This window comes from Chelonia mydas, chromosome 3 (assembly GCF_015237465.2).
Source record: "Chelonia mydas isolate rCheMyd1 chromosome 3, rCheMyd1.pri.v2, whole genome shotgun sequence".
NCBI lineage: Eukaryota > Metazoa > Chordata > Testudines > Cheloniidae > Chelonia > Chelonia mydas.
Window position 1 is genome coordinate 198574941 of NC_057851.1, and position 22381 is coordinate 198597321.

Here is a 22381-nt window from a genome sequence, read left to right on the forward strand (position 1 = left end):
TGCAGAATCCAATGTTCACAAGGCACTGCATTCGGGGAATCTAGCTGCAGAATTTAACTCCCATGTGCTGCAGAATAAAGAGGGGCTTGCATACATAGTACAATTTATGTTGCATTCAAATTTTGATTTGAGCATATGAAGATTAACTCCTATATTTCAAAATAATGTACTAATAATATCTTAGAAATTTCTATCATAGTAAATGATATAAATGAGTTACCTTTTTGGTCAGTGAATCATCAGAATCTGACGGCATTCTTGTGGACACATGAAAAATGACTTCCACAGTAGAGGTAGCATAATACGGTGCTGTTTGTCCTGTGCTGCCATTACGTTGCAGACCACCCATAAATCCACAATGTGTTGAAAGATCAACCTTATTGATATAAAAGGGGAAACAATAAGGAAAAAACCTTCTCCTTACTGAGCCACATTTAAAGGATATTATAGCATAGACAATCAACTCTGTGTGTGTATGTATATTTAAAGTGTTAAGGCTTTAATTTTCTGCGTGTGTGTGTGGGGGGTCTTTGTACAACATTTTAGGATACGCCAGCTTTCCGTTTCTGTAAGCTGCTAAAAAGAAATATCTCTAAAACTAATAACTAGACAGTCATAATGGAGACAAGGTGATTTGCTTACCTGTTAATATAGTTTCTTTTAGTCTTTAGTAGGTCATTACAGACAAGTGGTATTCTGTCTTTCTACTACCAAATGACAAGAGGGATCAAAATAATTCTGTAACGCTAGGCTCCTTTATTCTGACTAATTCTGTTTGAGCAAACCAGTTCAAGAAACCTCAGAGTAATGAACCACACCTATGCACCCTTAATTAAAAATCAGTGTCAAATATAGAGAAAACATGAACAGGGAAACACAGGTGAAAGGAAGAGCCTCTCTCGCTAAGTGCGGTTACCATTACAAGTTAGTAAAAAATATGAATATCTAAAAGGACACATGCTCACTACTGCTTCAGTCTTATAAAACCTTTATAACTGTAAAACCCCACTTTTAGGCAAAGGGAAGTCAAAGTTTCCACTCCACAGTTCAGCAATCTGGGCTGACCCATTAAAAAGTAAGAGAAGCTAAAATTAGAGCAAGAGAACTATCTGTTTTCTCTTATATCCTATGGATCAGTGCAGACAGTGGGAACTTTAATGGCAATATCACTATAGGCATTACTGTAACAATCAACAGACCACATTATAAAGGGCTTCCTTGCAGGCATGCCAAAGTAGCAGTGGCAAGAGAAATGATGTAGGAAAGCCTAGGTTACAGCCCTGCAGAGTTCTAGAAGGAAGGCATCTCTCTTTCTGCCTGTAAGATGGCTAAAACCCTGTTAAAGTGGGCTCTGATGGTTGGAAGGTGATACCTGCTTTAGACCACAGAGGTGAGAGAATGACTCATAGGTGTATCTGGCAATTAAGTCCTTCAACTCCCTCTACTGCTGTAAGATGAACAAAATGTCAGATGACTGCTTCTAGGGCTTTTTTAAGCATGACCCCCAGTTTCTTCTTTACATTAAAGGTATGCAGTAATTCTCATTATTTAGAGAGGAGCAGAGAAAAGGAAGGACTCTCTTCAGCCAATCTGTCAGGGAAAGGATCATGGGAAAGGAATTAGTGAGCGGCCAATTTGGTTATCATTGCATTTTGATTAAAGATTCAGTAAAGATCTTTGAAGGGAAGGGCCTGAAAATCTTCCATTCTCTTAACTGAACTGATGGCCTCTAGAAAAGTTGTCTGAAGGGTGGAGAATCTTTTGGAGACTTGTCTTACAGACTTGAAGAGAAAACACAGGAGGACATACGAGACCAGGTTCAGATCGAAAGGGAGTATAAACAGATGGGAAGGGAGCAGAGCCTTGGCTTGTTTATTGCCTTACTGCCTTTGGTTCTGATCTAAAAAGAAATGGTTCAAATTTGCTTACCTTACATGTCAAAAGTTGTTTTTTTTCTGTTAGCCATGCAGACTCAGCCTCCGAGCTGAAAGTTAAGCTAGGTTCTTTTTACTGTTTCATGCATTATCACTAGCATTATGGATCCCTGAGGTCAAATTCTGCCTTCAGTTGCACCTCAGTAGGATTGCACAGCGTACATGAGGACAGAATATGGCCATGCAGTTAGACCTTAATTAACAATTCTCTTGATGGTGTGTGATCCAGAACAGAATCCAGCTCACTCTTCCCCTTGCTGCAGTGGCTCTGCAGGGCTAACAAGAGTAAACAGCTGTAAACATGTACTTTTCTCACTGAAGCAAGGAGAGTAAGAGGAAAGACATGGAGCAGCTCTGTTGAGGAAGAGGATTCCATTTTTGGAGAGTCATTTTCTGACCATAATTTTCTTTATGGAATAGGGCCACTTCTGGGCTGAGACTCCACTGGCCTTTCTTGTTGCTAGTTTTAGCACTCTAGCTCACCTGTGCTAACACACCTCTGTCTATTTGAGCTGGAAGGCACACTTCCAGCTGCAGCAGAGACATACCCTGAATGGATGAGGTGATATACTGCACCAAGGTGCCCTGGATCAAATGAAGAATACTGGGATGCCACTAGCCTAAGATCTCAATACCTTCTAATGTAACTTTTCCATTAGAAGGGAAAGAGAAAAAACATACTACCTCTAGCGTATAGGTGGTACAAGGCATCAACCTCAAGAGCATCATCCTCATTCAAAAGGTGGACAGCAGAAGAGGAGCTTCTGTACCTTCCCATTTCCTGGTATAATGTTTAGGTCCCTGTGGGGCAAATGCCCATAGCTGTCATATAAGGAGAATACCTAGAGCTGTGGTTCCCCTTAATGGATCTGACGGAAGATTAGCCAGTCTACCCTGCAATTCCTTTTTTGAGACTATGTGAATGGCAAAGAGGGTGATTAGATTTCTCTCTACCCACAGAAAGACATAACATGCTTTTCATTATTTTCCAGGTTTTTTTAATGCCACGAAGGCTGACTACGCAAGTGACCATGGTTAAGTTCATCTTCATCACTTTGCCCTTTAGATCACAGCTGAAATGAAGGACAAACTACACTGGCCAGTGGCCTTAGTTTCAGAGGTGCTAAGCATCTACAGCTCTCATTCAATTCCACTGGAACAGTGGGTTCTCAACACCTCTGAAAATCAGGTCCTTTGTTCCCAGACAGTTAGGAGCTCTCTGATTTAATCTAGCAGCCTTATGCTACTTTGTGACAAAAGTGAGCAGTACAGGTCAAGAAGCTACAGATGACCCATAGTAGGTAATATCCTTTCACAGTTAACAGCCCAGGGATAAGTTCAGGTCTAGTGAAAGGGAGAGTAGCTCTAATGGGTACAGAAATCTCATGAGTCAGAGCTGAAGAGAGTACTTGTGGAAGTGAGCCCATAAATAGATGGATCTATTTATTGAAGTTGTTTATTGAGTGCTAGTCTTTGTAGTATGCAAGCTTTCTAGGCAGAGCAACATGAACTTTGAGGTAGGCCTCTGCAAGAGCAGAGATCTGATCCCTGAAAGCCTAGTGACTCAAGGCTCTAGGAAGAACAGCTTGCCTCAGTAAATACTGAGTCAGGGTAGGGGTAAAGGATTTCTTGGACTATAACTTCGCTCTGGGATTATAGTAAGGATTGGACAATACCTCTTGGAATATCTGGTCTCAGAATGTGGCTCAGATGAGTAGGTCTTCCACAGAAAGATGTGAAAAGAGGTTCTCCCACTAATGAGTAACAGTTAACATCACCATCACTTTTATGGAAATCTGGGGGTCAATGGCAAGACCAAACTCTAGGGCTTTGTAACAACAAACCACTGTCTGGCCTGACCTACGGGAAACAGGAGAAAACTTGTTTTGTTTGGAAATATGTCAAATGTAACACAAGCTGCTCCTACAGTAATTCCTCTAATAATTTAAAGCAAATTTCTCTCTCTCTCTCTTTTTTAAAAAAAAAGTTAATGGAAAGTTGCATTTAGGTTGCTCCCCTGAGCGCAGCCCCCTGAAACACCTGATGGTAAGAAATATTTCACAATTGAATAAACTATTAAAATACACATATATAAAAATAAACAATTGAAATTAGTACTTTTAGCCTCCTTTTTTTAGAAACTATTTTCTAAAATATTTCACAGTCTACATGTGGCAGGGAGTGCTTAACCTATGGACTGTCAGGATTCTGCTTTGTATATTGCTCAGCATTTTTTTAAATGAACTTCTGGCAAATATCATGCAGTAAGTAAGTTAAAATTATTTCTCTGGTTTTGAAAATTTAAATATGCGTAGCTAATATACAATTTACCCATTTTAAAAATGTTGATTTCAACAACCCTACAAAAACATTTGAAGTTTGCTACTATTACCTCCCAGCCCAATCCAGCAACAAAATCTTCATATGGTTGGCTTCCTCTTGCATTGGACAATATTGAGCATTTGTCCTCTTGTCCTTCTGCAATGTAAAACACTGCAATCTTGTGAGTTTCACGGCTGCAATTAGAGGTAACAAGAAATCTAAGTTCATTTTAAAATGTGGAGGTTACTTACTATAACAGGAGGTTCTTTGAGATGTGTGGTCCCTAACCATAGTCCACGCATGGGGCACACATGCGCGCCATATGCCCAAGTCTAGAAGTTCCTCAGAGCAATGCCTGTTGGCCTGCACGTGCACAGTAGCTCTCATGCTCCCAACAGAAGATGTGAGGCAGTGAATATTGACGCTTCTCCAGTTCCTCCTCTTACTTCAATCCAGCAGGATCCGAAGCAAGAAAGGCCTTGCATGCAAGGCAGACCACTCTCAGTTCCAGTAAGTTTATATGTAGTCTGGCCTCTTGTGTGGTCTAGGTACCCTGAGCAGTTTGTTCTCCTGGTGAGCACCCCACCCCAGAAGAAAGGCATCTGTCACAATGGTAGCCCTGGGAGTGGGAGGAAGCTGCTGCTGAACTCTTCCTCCCCTCACCCCTACAGCTGCAGCCTACTGCTTCTCCTTCCCTGCCACTGTAATCATCGAGAACTTCAGTTTTCAAATAAAGATGTTGAGTTGCGAAGGTCCAGGAAGGGTCTCCACCCTCTGTCTTTTTTGGGAAGTAGGAAATACCGGGAGTAAAATCCTCACCCATAGTAATGAGGCAGGATGTGTGCTATTGCCTTTCAGTGTAAGACAGATCCAGCTTCCTGTTGAAGAATTACCTCATGAGAGTGGTCCCCAAAGGGATTTGTGAGATGGGAAAGAGAAACTCTATGGAGTACCCCTTGTGGATACTCTCCAGAACCCAACTGTTTGTAGTGATCTTATTCCATTTGTGGGCAAAGAATGCAAGATGGCTCCCAATAGTAACAGAGGATGAGGTGGTTGGCATCAGTGGTATATGCATGTCTTGACCAGTATGTGAAAAGACATTCTTGGCTCATGGTTGAGAATGAGTAGAGGTTATGGCAGTAGCAGGGGCTGAGAAGCAAGGTCCATGAATCTTCTGACATTTGTGTGGTGGTTCAGTTCTGCTTTGATAATAAGGTGCATGAGGAGAGGTGGCCTTGGTCTATAGAGTAGCCTCTGGTGTTTCCTCTTGAGGGTCAGAGTATAAATCCACAGGGAACACAGAGTCAATTTCAAGACTTTTAATGAGTGCAGAGACTTGTCCATTTTCTCATTAAAGAGATTCGACTCATCAAAATGGGAGGTCCTGGATGGTGCTTTGGACCTCCCTAGAAAACTCTAACAATTGCAGCCAGGAGTCCCTCTTCATGACTAGGCCAGTGACCAAACTTCTGGAAGCAATGTCTGCTGCATCCACTGCAGCCTGCAAGGCAACCTATGCCACTAGCTTCCCCTCAGCTACAGGAGACTGAAACTGGGCCCTGACCTCTGTGGAAAGCTTGTCTGTGAAGTCCACAAGCCTGGAACAGGTATTAAAATCGTATTTTGCTAACAAAGCTAGATAGTTAATTAAACCACTACATATTAAACCATTGAGGACTTCAATAGCTCAGACATAGGTGAGAGGTTTATTGCAGGAGTGGGTGGGTGAGATTCTGTGGCTTGCATTGTGCAGGAGCTCAAACTAGATGATCATAATAGTCCCTTCTGACCTTAATGTCTATGAGTCTATGAGTTAGCGAAGGAAATTGCAGGCCTGACAAGCAGAAGACCTTTCTCCCCAAGAGTCCCATCTCTTAGAGCCTTTATTTGCTGGGGTGGCTCCTTTGATAGCATGACATAGCCCTTACAGCAGCTGCCTGTACCAGCAGCGAGTTGTGGGCAGGATGGGGGAATAAGAATTCAGCCCCTTTCGCAGGAACAAAAAACCTTTTCTCAGCCCTTTTCGGTGTCGGGGCACATACTGCACTACCTGGTTCTAATATGGTCTCATTGATGGGTAAAGTCACCTTACTTGGCCCTTGAGACTGTAAGATGTCCAAGAGCTGGTGTTGAGAGTCCTGGACCTCCTCTAAAGGGATCTGTAGGTAACTGGCCACTCTTTGTAACAGCTCCTGGTAATGGCAATCGTCATTTGGCGGAGAAGGAGTGACTGCTTCATATGGGAATGATGAAGAGGTACCCATTGGAACTGTTGGTACCTGCTGATTTGGTTCCACCTCTTCCTCCTCTTACACTGACAGAACTGGCTGGAGAGAGGGAGAGAAGCAGTACAACTCCTGAGAGGGGCTAAGACACCTTCCATAAAGATTCAATGGACCCCAATGAGGCTAGAAAGAGGGATCAGTTGGTTGCAGGGAACCCCAAGAAAATCAGTTTCAGCAGCCCCTGGGGAAGTTGTACAAGGGAGAATGGTGAGCGTAACCTCTTGACTGTCTATCAGGGCTTGAGTGCCTCTATGGAGATAATGGTATGGCCATCTCCTCTGATTCATCCAAGTCCAAGAACAGCTGCATTGGTAGTGGCAGTGCCATCAGTACCAGGGCATTCCTGATGGTTGGAGGTGAGACAACTCCTGGGACAGCGATGTAAGGTCCTCCTCCCGAGTAAGGATATCCTTTAGGACAGTGGTTCTCAACCAGGGGGCCGTGAGCAGATTTCAGGGGGTCCGTGAAGCCGGGCCAGAATTAGACTCGCTGGAGCCCAGGGCAGAAAGCCGAAGCCCCACCGCCTGAGGCTGAAGCCTGGGGCCCTGAACCCTGCCACCCGGGGCTGAAGCTGAAGCCTGAGCAATGTAGCTTTGTTGGGGCCCCTGTGGCATGGGGCCCCAGGCAACTGCCCTGCTTGCTATCCCCTAATGCCGGGCCGGCCCTGGCTTTTGTATGCAGAAAAGCAGTTGTTGTGGCACTGGTGGGTTGTGGAGTTTTTATTGCATGTTGGTGGCAGGGGGCGCTCAGAAAGAAAAAGGTTGAGAACCCCTGCTTCAGGAGGGCTGGGCCAGAAAGAAGTGGAGACTGAGGATAAGGAGGAATATATCCTCCGATATTATATAAGTCTTGGTATGCCCTGATGTCTGATGGGTTCCTGCAGTTAAGTCTGACGGATCCAATACATCAACAACAACTGGATAGTCTTTAGATGGACGAGGTGGTACTGACGATGGATTTGGAGCAGCACTCAGACAGAACTGGCAAGCGTCCATTCTTATGCTTTGGTACAGGGTGACCAACAGAATTGGCGGACCTTTCTTTTTATGTATCTTGCCCTCAGATCTGGGGGTCTTCATTGGAGCCGGCTCCTTAGGTTCCGTTTGCGACATCTCACACAATCCAGACTGGCTTGGTGATGAAATGCGTTTCTTACAGACAGTCCTCAACAGGGATCTGTCCTTGCACTCATAAGAGTGCCCTCTACACTCATGAGGAGCCCGAGAAGAAGAGTCCTTGGGTTTCGATGTTGACGGCACCACTCCAAGGCACATGCTAGGTAGGTGAGGATGGTCTCCCTGGTCTGGATCGGAGAGGGGCCCTATAACATTCTCCATCAGGTGCTTCTGTAGGAGAAGCTCCCAGGCTTCTTGAGTTCTGGGTGGGAAGAAGCAGCAAATATTGCACTTTGCAGAGATATGCGCCTCACCCAAAGAGCACAAGCATAGTTGATGTTCATGACAGATGGAGAAGGATTAAGGGCAGGAGATACGATTTTTGAATCGCAGGACTTTGGGGCACAGTCCCAGAGCTGGCGGAGGGGATCCCCAACTGGAGAAAAAGAAATACTCGATACTATATTATAACTTTTTAACTACTAACCTAAGAATATAACTATATACAAATAGATTATACAACAAAGTGAAGGAGGACAAGAGTCCGACTCAGGCCATGCAGTGGTAAGAGGGAACTGGAGAGACGTTAACCCTCATTGTCTTTTATAACACTGGTCAAGAACACAAGGAGAGCTCCTGCACTTGTATGGACCAACGGACACTGCTTTGAAGAACTTCCAGACTTGGGTGCATGGCAAGCATGTGTACCCCACAAGTGGAATATACATAGGGACCATCACTTGAAGAACAACTTGTTAGTTCAATTAATTTTTCTTCAAATTAAGAGCAGTGTACTCTGAAATGTGACTATATAAAAATCATACCATTTTACGCAACAAATCTGATCCTTGTAGGAATACAGTCATGTCATCCTACTTAAGTGGCAAAAACTAATTTTTATCATGTTTTACTTCTGATTACACTGAAGAGTCAACACCATAGGGGACAGTGAACTGGATTCTATTCTTTTTGTGCATCAGCAAAAAATTGATTACCTAATTACAATCACAGGGTTAAACACTTACATCTGTGCAACCTCACTGAAGAGTTGCCCAGGTATTAATGAGGGCATAATTTGGCCTGTAGATTCTTAATTACTGATGTAGAAGAAGGAAAAAACATTTATGGACTTTCAGAACCCAAGCTGAGTTTGACAAACCCAGATGTGTAAAAAAGGGTTTTTTGGGGGGTAAACTGAGCATATTTGTTATGAAAATTATTGGGACACAATAATGCCCCACAATGCTATCTTTACAGTCACTTTTCAAAGAAAAAAAATCACATTTTAAGTAATGGCAAATAGTACACAACATTCAGAACTCTATTCTGCAATTGCCTAGTTCTAAAGAGATGGGTTTGAGCTTGCTCTTTAGAGGACTGCTATTGTCATATGAATCATTTTGAAGAAAATTCTTCTTTGGGAAAATATTCCTTGGCTAATATACATTCAGAGTAGCTCCTTTCACCTACGTCATTATGGACACTGATATGAAAACAGAAATATATATGACTCCTTAAACAAAAATCCTGCGACTTATATTCAGTCTCATACATAGTGGCACCAAAAGTAATTTGCTCACTCCAGCTAAAAAACAACAACCAAGAAACCTTTTCATTTCACACTTGTGAAGAGGGTGTCACCCAAATGGACTGAAAACATGGGGAAAACAGTAATAGGCTGATTTACTGGTTCTCTCACCAAAAACTCAATATATTGAATTGAATACACAACAACAGGTATTTACATTGCTAACACAGGCAACTTCTTCTGGGAATGATTAGTTTTGGGAATGCTGTTGTGGTGCCCTCCCTTGAAAATGTGGCCTTTAACATTAGAACCGTTGAGTAAGTTTCACTTACCATTGACGGGAGTCCAGATTTTTCAACTCTCTCAATAATTTAGAATTTTTCTTAAGTAGATGAAAGCTTTTTCTATAGATATATAAAACAAAGATTTAAGGGAAAATGCATCATAGAATATATGTCATGAGTTTCATAATTCACACAGCTAAATAAAAGGCTGACTTAAAATATACATAAAAAAATTCCATGCATTATGACTAAACTGCATCAGTTCTGTCCTTTAGACCCCCAACCAGCAAAACACTGAAAAATGCTCTTTCCCCAACTACTAACCAACCTCACAGTTCTCTCTCTTTTTTTCAATATTTGGGGAAACAAAGGTATTTTTCAGCCTATCCTGAAGCTAATCAAAGTGGGCCATTTCAGACCCAGGGACCCTTCTCTTCAAGAATGCTATGCCAGTGGCGCCATCTGATTAGTACAAGGGGACTCCAGCACGAGCATCTTTGTAAATCACAATTGTGGCAATATAGCACAGGGAAACTGAAGACTTCTTCAGCTTTGTGAGATAGCAGCAGCATTACAAACATATATTCATAGATACACGCTTACCTTCTATCCCAAGAATTCATTCCTAAGTCGTTTAGCAACAGCCTACAGAAATAAAATGGTGCTTGTGGTTCAGCAGAACTTGGTTCTTCTTCACTCGCTATGTTCATATCAAGATCAGAACTGCATTTACGTACATGGTCTTTTTCTTGGGCACTCTGCCTTATTATGGCTTCTATGATCTCATTCTCTTGATCATGGCTCATACCAAATGGTGGTGGTGATGGCTCATTTAATTTTAGCTGTGGATGTAAAAGGCATTCAGGACTAGTGTTACCAATCTTTTCTAGCAATTCATTAAGAGCATCGTCTCCTTCTTCTGTTTGAGAAAAGTCTGTCTGGGCCTCAAATTGCCCTTCATGACTGCCCAAAACCACAAATGAATTATTTCCAGTCTGACGTGCTAGACAGCCTTCCAAAGGTCCGTATAATATCGTGCCATCCCAAGAATATTTCCCTGAGATATCTCTGACAATTACTCTTACATCTGAGAGGACTCCTGCTGGCTCAGTATCCACAGTCGTTTCTGCAGGAATTTGAAGGTAAGATATAAGAGTACTGTCATTAAATACAAATAATTGCAAGTTTGGACTTCTGAAGACTTCTGAAGACAGCTCAGAAGATTCCACATAAAAGTTGTCATGATTCTCACTAATAAGGCTGTGAAGAATGGCAGGTCCTCCACTGAGGGGATAGTGACTTAAGTGGTTTACTAGATGTGTCATAACCATCCGTGCAGTTAGAGGTATTAATTCCAAGCTTCTTCTTTTTTTTTCTAAAAATCAATCAATACAAAGATAATAATCAACCACAGCAGCAAAGAATAATTAAAATGAGCACCCACACATTTCAATCAATATGTAGTCCATGGCAGGTTATAAGGCTGTTTTGATTTTTTTTTTCTTTTAAGCCATCTATTTTTCCATTAAAGAAACATTTTTAAATAATAATAATAATAATTAAAAAAAACCCACTTCACATTCCTTTTCAAATAATCTTTAGATTTCAAAATTCTCTTTTGGGTATTTTACAGTTATTCTAATTCACATCTCCCTCAAAATGTAATTATCTGGGTATAAGACTACAATGACATCCTGTGAAAGTGGTTACATTTATTATTGGACCAACTTCTGTGGGTGAGAGAGAGAGAGAAGCTTTCGAGCTACAAAGAGCACTTCTTCAGGTCTTGGAAAGTTACTCAGAGTGTCACAGCTGAATAGAAGGTGAAACAGATTGTTTAACATAAGCAGTTAACATATATTCTAAGGCCCCATTCAAGGTGAAGTGGCCTGTTAATAACCACCACTATCATTGGACAAAAAGAGGGGTTAGTGGGATATGGATTGTTATAATAATTGTTGTAATCTAATGAGGCAGAGCTGATCTATCACTTCCTGATCAATCATAAAGCATTTGTTTATTTGCCATGACAGCACTAGTTTTCCTTGCTAGGTGAGCTGCAATCATGAATTCTCTCTGTATACTGCCAAATTTGATGTAAAACAACACTGATGAAGTATTGTTGTAGTCGTGCTGGTCCCAGGATACTAGAGAGACAAGGTGGGTGAGGAAATATCTTTTATTAGACCAACTTGTTTCGGTGAGAGAGACAAGCTTTTCAGCTTACACACAGCTTTTCTTCATGTCTGTGTGAGCTGTATTTCACAAACCCCCTGATTTCCCCCTCCTTTTTTTTTTTTTTTTTTTTTTTTTTTTGAAAGAGTGGAATCTTCAAGAACACTTAATTTTACTGCCCCTGTCTACCATCAAAGACAGAAAACAGCTGCCTGCATTCTGTCACAATGGGCTGGAAACAGCTCTTTCTGGACCTAATCAATGATATTCCATTGATCTGCAAAAAGAGGTTACACAAGTGTTGTCAGGTGTTTCCTCCTTCCTACGGGCTGAGCACTGACAAGCCTCTTAATAAACAATACTTAACATGTATACCGTGCTTTACATCTGCAAAGACAGACACACAACACACAGATGATTGTTTTCAAATGTTCTTTGCTGCTACTCCAGTCTAAAGTCTCATTAAATCTTGAATAACATAGTGCAGCAGTTCTCAAACTGTGGGTTGGGACCCCAAAGTGGGTCACAACCCCGTTTTAATGGGGTTGCCAGGGGTGGCATTAGACTTGCTGGGGTAGAAGCTGAAGCCTGAGCCCCACCGCCCAGGGCCCAAGCCCAAGGGCTTCAGCCCTCGGTAGTGGGGCTCAGGTTACAGGCCCCAACCCCCGGCCTGGGGCTGGGGCCTTTGGGCTTTGGTCCCTCCCGCCTGAGGTGGTGGGGCTCAGGCTTTGGTGGGGTTCGGTGGGGGTCTGGCTTCAGTCCCCGCTCCTGGGGTTGTGTCGTGATTTTTGTTGTCAGAAGGGGGTCACAGAGCAATGAACCCAGCCATAGCGTACTAGCAACAGCTTACTTTCATCTTATTTGACATTATTTGACATCTTATCATGACTTCTTAGCTGTGTTATATACTCTTTAGAATGAATTTATGGTCCAAACAAGTTCATAATCTAGATCATCATCATCACCGTTACAGGGCGAGCTGTGATTTAGACCCCTTTCAGTCCCTCTTCAGTGAATCTCCCAGGTGACCAGCCTGGATTCCTGCACGTCACTTTGGGTGGAACCACATCATCCTACCATTCTTGGACTAGATTCTGAGCTACAGCTCCCTTACCAACTGTGTTAACCTGACAGGCCCAACTTGGCATGCAGGTTTGGCACCTGCAAGACCATTTCCTCTGGAAAACTGTGACAAAATAAGTTTGAAGTGACACAGAAATAGCTTCTTCAGAACAAAGCATTATTTATTCTTTCAGCCAGAGGTACCTAGCAACAAGAATCAAAGTTTAAAATGATAAAGGTCTATATGCATATTTCCCATTATCTAAACCCTGATCTTTCCTTGCAGGTTGTAATAAGTTCCAGTCAGCCCAGTTACGCCCATCTCTGGGCTGGTAGAGACAGTCTGCATTGCTGCAGAAGCATGCTGTGTGTGTGTGTGTGTGTGTGTGTGTGTGTGTGTGTGTGTGTGTGTGTGTGACGAACACAACTCCAGCTGCTGCGGACACCCCACTCAAACCTGCACTCCCCTTCCAATCTAGGCCAGCATATTTAAGATTTTAGTGTACCCTTTGATCCTAAGTTTGGCCTTGGAAGAGTAAACTTTGCCAACCTAGTGGGCACTAAGCCAGGGGTTATTTCCCATTTCCCTACAGTTTCCCAAAGGACCCTTGCTATTCCTTGTAGTTTCCCGTTGGTTTCGCCCTTACAGCATCCTTTGATATAACTTGCATTCAAACAGGATACTATCCAACTGATATACTGAGGTGCATAAGACATTAAGTGTATTTTTTAACTCCCTCATTCTCTACAAAGAAAGATGACTATCTCCAAGTTCTTATTCAGATATTCAGCATTTCTTTCGCTGGGGCATAATCAATCACCTAACAGGCTTCAAGTTCATCTCAACACTGCAACAGGATATAAGTGTCTGTAAAAGTCAGCTGAATCAGGCTGTGAAATAGTGTCCAGGCCTCTGTCCATAATTCATAGTTCATGACAAAAGAACAAAAAACTTGTCTAAGGTCTTTTAACAAGGGCCCCAACCAAAACAAGATACAACCAGGTCTGTGAAAGTTGGCATCTGAGCTAGGTCATTAAGCTTTTATTGTTCAATAGTCATCCTCTCCTCAGTGGGCTACTTCCTGCAAGATGAGCCATGAATCTGGTACCCTACTGTGTGTGTGACTGAGGCAGAGAAAACTGGTTTGAAAAGTGGAGATATCTGCCCTGGATCAAGGATCTTGGTACCGACAGTGAGCAGAGCAGTGCTGAGACAAGGACCAAAGTGGTTAGATACAGAGGACTGCTTTCACGAGCTGTAACTAAGCTGAAAATGCCTTACCTAGTTTATGAGAATTAAAAATCTAGATATGTTAAGCAAACTATTTTTCTTGCTGCAATTCTATTTCTCTCTGTTTTTAATAAACCTTGTTTTTGTTATGATTATTGTTGTATGGGTAGTTTCATGCAGTCTGCCCTCAAAGAGAAGAAAACCCTTACCACCTCCAAGAAGAAGTGTTGTAGGGTAAAGAGGCTCTGGAACCTATACACTCCCCTCTCAGTCTCAGGCAAGGAGTATGAACACAGGTATTCTATCCCAGTGAGGTGTGTTGTCATTATGCTATAGTGGGTAAACACAAGGTTAGAAGCTGAAGGGCCAAGCAGAAGAAAGCTGAAGGGGGTGGGCATTACTCCAGTGCTTGCTTGTTATACAACAAACACAAAAAAGCCCCCAGAAGATCCAATCAAAAGGGAGGAAAAAAATGTCCAGTTTACTGCATAAACTTTGGTTTTTAGAATAAATATGTTTCATATTCCTAATGTTGAAGTTTTCATTAATATAAAAATAGTGACAGTGATTTCAAGCTGTCAGATTTCCATATTGTTGGGGAGTATGTCTAATTTTCTTGTGGATGCTGAGAATACTAAAGAAATGAGAGAAGCAAACAACAGAAAGCTTTATTAATTTTAATTGATCTTGTAACGATTAACTTTTTGTATTTAACTTATTTTAATTATCCTGGATAGTTACCTTGCAAAATTAATAATCTGCTTTCTGCCTACACTATTATGATATTTTGAATAAAAATACACACTCAGTATTGCTTCTACAATGCCTGTTGCTACTATAGCAGCTGTTACTGTAATGTGTTTCCTCTTTTCTCTGACCTGATTAAACCTATTGTATTGTTGTAGCTAGCTATAATGAGTGATGAATAATGTGATAGGTAAAAGGCATATGTAAATAACAAAAATAAAAAAAGCAGGAAGAATCCCTTTTTAACATTAGTCTGAAAATAGCATGACAGTAAAATAGAAGAGTGAACAAGGCACAAACATATCCAAGATGAAAAACATTTTGTTCTACCTAAAATGACAAATCTCTCTCACGTCTATTTTTATCTTTCTGCTCTTCACAAAATGTACCCACTCAGAAAGAAGTGTGTGCAGAGCAATTGGTTTTAATGCCTCTAACCTTTTCGTTAAACTAAAAATGCAGGTACAAGAGAAGTAAAAAGAAAACATGCTGTCGTGATGAAAATTTGTTCCAGCATGAAATACAGAAAGAACTGTATTTCAAAGTAGCATAGAAAGTCTAGCATTATTTTGCACATCCTTATACTGCATCTGTTTCTGAATCCTGTGTAAAAAAATATTTCTGTGAAATGGTTTACATAAAGTTTTTAGAACAATATTGTACTCCGGAAGTTATTCTTAATCTAATGCTTGAATTAATGATATTGACCAAGATACATAAATAGATGTTTTCCCTTAGTGAATACATCCTACTAGCAGCTGATTTTTTTTGTAATGGGTGAATCAAATCATGTGACATACATAGAACTGAATTCACTATAAAATATTGTGAGAGATGTGTCTCTCTCTCTCTCATCTACAAAATGTTATTTGGCCATTTTATGTATTACAATCACAGGAGTTTTTCTTGCAACAATCCCCAAGAAATGCTGCATAATTGAAATGGGCCACCCTGATTACACTGGCCTCATTAGCACGACAAAAGTGATTTCCACCCCTTCCTGTTGAGAATAGCCCACTTCCACCTTAACTGAATTGGCTCATTAGCACTGACCCCTCACTTGGTAAGGCAACTCCCATCTTTTCATGTGCTGTGTATTTATACCTCTTTACTGTATTTTCAACTCCATGCATCTGATGAAGTGGGTTTTAGCCCATGAAAGCTTATGCCCAAATAAATTTGTTAGTCTCTTAAGTTGCCATAAGGACTCCTTGTTGTTTTTGCATGTTTACAGTTTTTTACTAGAATTTTATACCATTGAGCTTGCCAGAGTCTATGGATGACATGTTTTGGTTTTCAATAAATCAGATCAGGTCCAATCAGATAAGGTCCAAGTTCTGCTCTCAAACGTTCCTAGTGAGACTCTCCTTGAAACCAATATTTATAAAGTTAAAGTCATTCTTAGTAAAAAGTGAAGAGCCACTGCTGTTTGGAGAGTTTTCATATTATTCCATCAACATCAGATCACTCATGACTACGTACTTGTTTAGCTTCCCATAAAGCAAAAAAGGTGTTCAAACAAGGTACACAATGGACTAGCCACATAGTTCTCAAAAGGATTTGATTTGGAGTTAATATTATTCATCAGTTTTAATTCTGTAAATGTAACCACAAGCAAAAGTGATTACCCAATACCATCATATCTATGACTTTCTCACTATAGAAAAGGCACATGGGAGAAGTGACATTTTCTTCTTTGTTCATAGATACTAAGGTCAGAAGGGACCATTATGATCATCTAGTCCGATCTCCTGCACAACGCAGGCCACAAATCTCACCTACCCACTCCCGCGAAAAACCTCTCACCTATGTCTGAGCTATTGAAGTCCTCAAATCGTGGTTTAACGACTTCAAGGAGCAGAGAATCCTCCAGCAAGTGACCCATGCCCCATGCTACAGAGGAAGGCGAAAAACCTCCAGGGCCTCTTCCAGTCTGCCCTGGAGGAAAATTCCTTCCCGACCCCAAATTTGGCAATCAGCTAAACCCTGAGCGTATGGGCAAGATTCACCAGCCAGATACCCAGGAAAGAATTTTCTGTAGTAACTCAGATCCCACCCCATCTAACATCCCATCACATGCCATTGGGCCTATTTACCATGCATATTTAAAGATCAATTAATTACCAAAATCATGCTATCCCATCATACCATCTCCTCCAATGATCTTGTGAGGTTGCAAGACCCTAAGAATTCCATACCACATATCTGCAGTCTATTAATGACTTTGGGAAGTTTTCAAGATGCTCTGACAAGCAGCAGAAACAGAGCTGTCTTGAATTTAGCCCCAAACTGTTGTACATCAGAACCCTGTTTTTATTATTACAAACTCTTATATATCTGAGGATTTGAATTCAATCTAAACTCAGAATTTTTATGCAAATTAAATCTGAATCAATAGATAAGGTCATCTTCTCTGTCATACATCACTCAACAACTAAAATTAACATAGAAAGCATATGCACAATTAACATTTTTTATATACGTTACCTCAATACTATTATCCTTCTAGACTCCAAATGAGAATTTCAATTAGACTTCTTAACTGGGACAAATATTTACTCTCTTGCCATTCTAGCTCAGATGTGTTAGGAGTTCCCAGCCCTCTCTCTTTTCAAAACAGTATATCAACTTCCCTATGTGGTTAACTAGTTGATGGTTTTCCCTTCCAAAAGAGGGCTCTTGAGGTAAACATTTAACGTTTGGAGTCGTATTGAAGATGTCTTTATGTTTTCTTTTGACGTATTTGCAGTCATAATTTATGCAAGTCTGTTATCTTTTCCTACAAAGAAATTCTGGTTTTGACACATTTTAGTAAGCATCAAGAAGTGTGTGAAATTTTCTGGTTCCTCACTGGTATTCTCCTAATATACTGAACACACTAACATAAGTGAACTCCAGACTATGAATGCGTTGCACCACATGGCTTTCCCTGTAAAATACCTGTAGAATTATTCAGCGTTACCTGTGCAAGCATGTTTTTCAACGAAGAAATGCCACCTAGCAGGTTATTAAATCCTCATATTGTTAATGTTGAAATCCTAGCAATCTTCAAGTTATTTTCTGTGGAGTTACTTACCTTCAACAACAGTGAGTAGATTTCCCAAATCTGGAATGGAATGGGAGTGTGCTGGCTCAGAATTCTTGACATTTCCCAATGGCAAAAATGGATCATAGTCATTAGATGAGAGATCTGCAAGGCTCAATATGTAATGGCTTTGTTGCGTATATGTGCTTGAGCCATAAACGCAACAGTGCAACACCTGCAAGAAGAAAAGAAATGAAAATTGTACTAGAAATAAATTGTACAAAAAAATATATCAAGTCAAGTGACATAAAGTGATGAGATAAATTTACTATGCTATTAAATTCTGACACATTGTAGTATATTCTATAATATAGGCTGTGTCTAAGGCCTTGTCTACACTGCCACTTACAGTTCTGAAACGTTCTTCGCTCAGGGGTGTGGCAGTCTAGACGGTAGCTATTCCCCGTGTGGAGGTGATTTTATTACAACACTAGGAGAGCTCTCTCCCAGCGCTGGAGCTGCAACCATACAGCCATGAGCTTTAATGTCGGCTGTCTAGACATACCCTAAATCTTGCTGCTTCTTCCTACACCATTTTGCTAAAATAAAACCCTAGTCCAGGCCCTCATTTCGTATCGTGACTAGAGCAACAACCTCCGTTTACAACATTCTCCCTTCTGGCCTTGACAAATTAAATCTCTCCCGGATTGCATCAGTTCAAATCAATGCTGCAAAGATTATTATCACAGCTCATTGCTTTGACTAAGTCACCCTTCTCTTTGCATTTCTCCACTGGTTTTTGCTTCTCCATTACTATTCTACTTGTCATCCCTTTTAAGGTCATAGAATCATAGAATATCAGGGTTGGAAGGGACCTCAGGAGGTCATCTAGTCCAACCCCCTGCTCAAAGCAGGACCAATCCCCATCTAAATCATCCCAGCCAGGGCTTTGTCAAGCCTGACCTTAAAAACTTCTAAGGAAGGAGATTCTACCACCTCCCTAGGTAACACATTCCAGTTTTTCACCACCCTCTTGGTGAAAAAGTTTTTCCTAATATCCAATCTAAACCTCCCCCACTGCAACTTGAGACCATTACTCCTTGTCCTGTCCTCTTCTACCACTGAGAATAGTCTAGAACCATCCTCTCTGGAACCACCTCTCAGGTAGTTGAAAGTAGCTATCAAATCCCCCCTCATTCTTCTCTTCTGCAGACTAAACAATCCCAGTTCCCTCAGCCTCTCCTCATAAGTCATGTGTTCCAGACCCCTAATCATTTTTGTTGCCCTTCGCTGGACTCTTTCCAATTTATCCACATCCTTCTTGTAGTGTGGGGCCCAAAACTGGACACAGTACTCCAGATGAGACCTCACCAATGCCGAATAGAGGGGAATGATCACGTCCCTCGATCTGCTGGCAATGCCCCTACTTATACATCCCAAAATGCCATTGGCCTTCTTGTCAACAAGGGCACACTGCTGACTCATATCCAGCTTCTCGTCCACTGTCACCCCTAGGTCCTTTTGCGCAGAACTGCTGCCTAGCCATTCGGTCCCTAGTCTGTAGCGGTGCATTGGGTTCTTCCGTCCTAAGTGCAGGACCCTGCACTTATCCTTATTGAACCTCATCAGATTTCTTTTGGCCCAATCCTCCAATTTGTCTAGGTCCCTCTGTATCCTATCCCTGCCCTCCAGCGTATCTACCCCTCCTCCTAGTTTAGTATCATCCGCAAATTTGCTGAGGGTGCAATCCACACCATCCTCCAGATCATTTATGAAGATATTGAACAAAACCGGCCCCAGGACCGACCCATGGGGCACTCCACTTGACATCGGTTGCCAACTAGACATGGAGCCATTGATCACTACCCATTGAGCCCGACAATCTAGCCAACTTTCTACCCACCTTATAGTGCATTCATCCAGCCCATACTTCTTTAACTTGCTGACAAGAATACTGTGGGAGACCGTGTCAAAAGCTTTTCTAAAGTCAAGAAACAATACTTCCACTGCTTTCCCTCCATCCACAGAACCAGTAATCTCATCATAGAAGGCGATTAGATTAGTCAGGCATGACCTTCCCTTGGTGAATCCATGCTGACTGTTCCTGATCACTTTCCTCTCATGTAAGTGCTTCAGGATTGATTCTTTGAGGACCTGCTCCATGATTTTTCCAGGGACTGAGGTGAGGCTGACTGGCCTGTAGTTCCCAGGATCCTCCTTCTTCCCTTTTTTAAAGATTGGCACTACATTAGCCTTTTTCCAGTCATCCGGGACTTCCTCCGTTCGCCACGAGTTTTCAAAGATAATGGCCAATGGCCTGCAATCACAGCCGCCAATTCCTTTAGCACTCTCGGATGCAACTCATCCGGCCCCATGGACTTGTGCACGTCCAGCTTTTCTAAATAGTCCCTAACCACCTCTTTCTCCACTGAGGGCTGGCCATCTACTCCCCATGCTGTGATGCCCAGCGCAGCAGTCTGGGAGCTGACCTTGTTCGTGAAGACAGAGGCAAAAAAGGCATTGAGTACATTAGCTTTTTCCATATCCTCTGTCACTAGGTTGCCTCCCTCATTCAGTAAGGGGCCCACACTTTCCTTGGCTTCCTTCTTGTTGCCAACATACCTGAAGAAACCCTTCTTGTTACTCTTGACATCTCTTGCTAGCTGCAGCTCCAGGTGCGATTTGGCCCTCCTGATTTCATTCCTACATGCCCGAGCAATATTTTTATACTCATCCCTGGTCATATGTCCAACCTTCCACTTCTTGTAAGCTTCTTTTTTATGTTTAAGATCCGCTAGGATTTCACCGTTAAGCCAAGCTGGTCGCCTGCCATATTTACTATTCTTTCGACTCATCAGGATGGTTTGTCCCTGTAACCTCAACAGGGATTCCTTGAAATACAGCCAGCTCTCCTGGACTCCCTTCCCCTTCATGTTAGTCCCCCAGGGGATCCTACCCATCCGTTCCCTGAGTGAGTCGAAGTCTGCTTTCCTGAAGTCCAGGGTCCGTATCCTGCTGCTTACCTTCCTTCCCTGCGTCAGGATCCTGAACTCAACCAACTCATGGTCATTGCCCCCCAGATTCCCATCCACTTTTGCTTCCCCCACTAATTCTTCCCGGTTTGTGAGCAGCAGGTCAAGAAAAGCTCCCCCCCTAGTTGGCTCCTCTAGCACTTGCACCAGGAAATTGTCCCCTAGGTAGGAGAAGGTCCTTCATTGCTTATCCTACCTCTCAAACTATCAAGATGTTAACTCCTGCCTCCACTATGACAATGACACCCGCCTTTATCATCCACTTGCTAAATTTTCAATCAAGCATCTTTGTGTTTCTGTCCCACGCTGCCCTTCATAAACATTTGCAAGATTACCTCTCCATAAAACTCTTCTTTGCTGTCATGTCTACTAAAAACTTGACAACACATATACATCTGGTGTGCTGAGAATGCTGCCCATTATGCTGACCAGTATTGTCTCTTTGTCTCCTGGTGCTCTCCCAATCGGTCTCTTGAATCTACCTGTTCTCTTGTCTTATACTTAGATTGTGAGTTCTGTGGAGCATGGACCATCATTTTTGGTGGTTAGTTTGTACAGCACATAGCACATAGCACAATGGGACCCTGGTCCAAGACTGGGGCTCCTCTGGGCTAGTACAATGCAAATTATTATTAATAATAATACTATATATTATTGATATAATAATGATGCCCATTGTTAAATTCTCACCGATTCTTTAAGAAAGAAAATGCTTTTTCTTATCAAATTATCTTTTTATCAGTAAACTACTATATTAGCCATGAAAACAAAACTATTTATCATCACAGATCTTGATTTTAAATAAAAGCAATATCAACATGCTATTTTTATATTTGGAAAATGTGTTTATGCATATTTTAAAGGAAGACTGACTTCATGCTTGTTAAGTACAATTTCACAATTAGGACAAGATCTATTGTGGTATATTGTTATAAATTGGAATGTCATTATAGAATATCATCCCTCAGGCATATGCAGACATATTCAAAAGTGTATTACGTCAGTTATAAACTAGATTATTTTATTTACTTGAAAGATGTACTGATATTTCATAAAACATGTTTAACTTACTTATGGAAAATGTTGCTAATTATATGTTATACAGTTGTACTGTATTTCTTGTCTTCATTTGATTATTATTAGCATTTGCATTAAATGAATAAGTTCTACAAATGTCTTAGGACGAGCAGTCATGGAGACTGCTCTTTATTTTGAGTGGGTGCTTGTCCATTGGGAAATGGCCACAAAGCTGAAACTGGCTTTACACAACTGTAGACTTCTATCTCCTCAGTGTTGGCCTTGAGTATTAAAAGTGTGTGATTCTACAGTGCTCCTCTAGGGGGACCTCATTCAACAGTCACAGCTCTGACAGCAGGAGGTGCATATAGTTTTCATCCAGATCCAGCAGTCCTCATAAACACGTGTGAAAGAAAGACATAAACATTGCCATGGATCTCCTAAGGTCCTCAGGACAGGAACTCCTTTCTTTGTGACGTTTACTAGTCATGCCATTAGAATACAGTAACTCCTCACTTAATGTTGTAGTTATAGTCCTGAAAAATGCGACTTTAAGCAAATCCAATTTCCCCAGAAGAATTAATGTAAATAGGGTGTTAGGTTTCAGGGAAATTTTTTTTT

General features: G+C 41.5%; 1 protein-coding gene across 6 annotated transcripts in view; it reads right to left on the reverse strand.

The window, feature by feature from the left end:
• The window catches only part of RALGAPA2 (Ral GTPase activating protein catalytic subunit alpha 2), a 302141-nt gene that overhangs the window by 125064 nt on the left and 154696 nt on the right, over positions 1-22381 (reverse strand). For all 6 annotated transcript variants that reach the window (XM_043544131.1, XM_043544129.1, XM_037896234.2 and 3 more), the window contains 5 exons: positions 17763-17946; positions 10075-10846; positions 9520-9591; positions 4327-4450; positions 221-376 (listed from right to left, as the gene is read on the reverse strand). In XM_043544131.1, the coding sequence (XP_043400066.1) occupies positions 221-376; positions 4327-4450; positions 9520-9591; positions 10075-10846; positions 17763-17946 (1308 nt within the window). The remainder of the gene's footprint in view (positions 1-220; positions 377-4326; positions 4451-9519; positions 9592-10074; positions 10847-17762; positions 17947-22381) is intronic.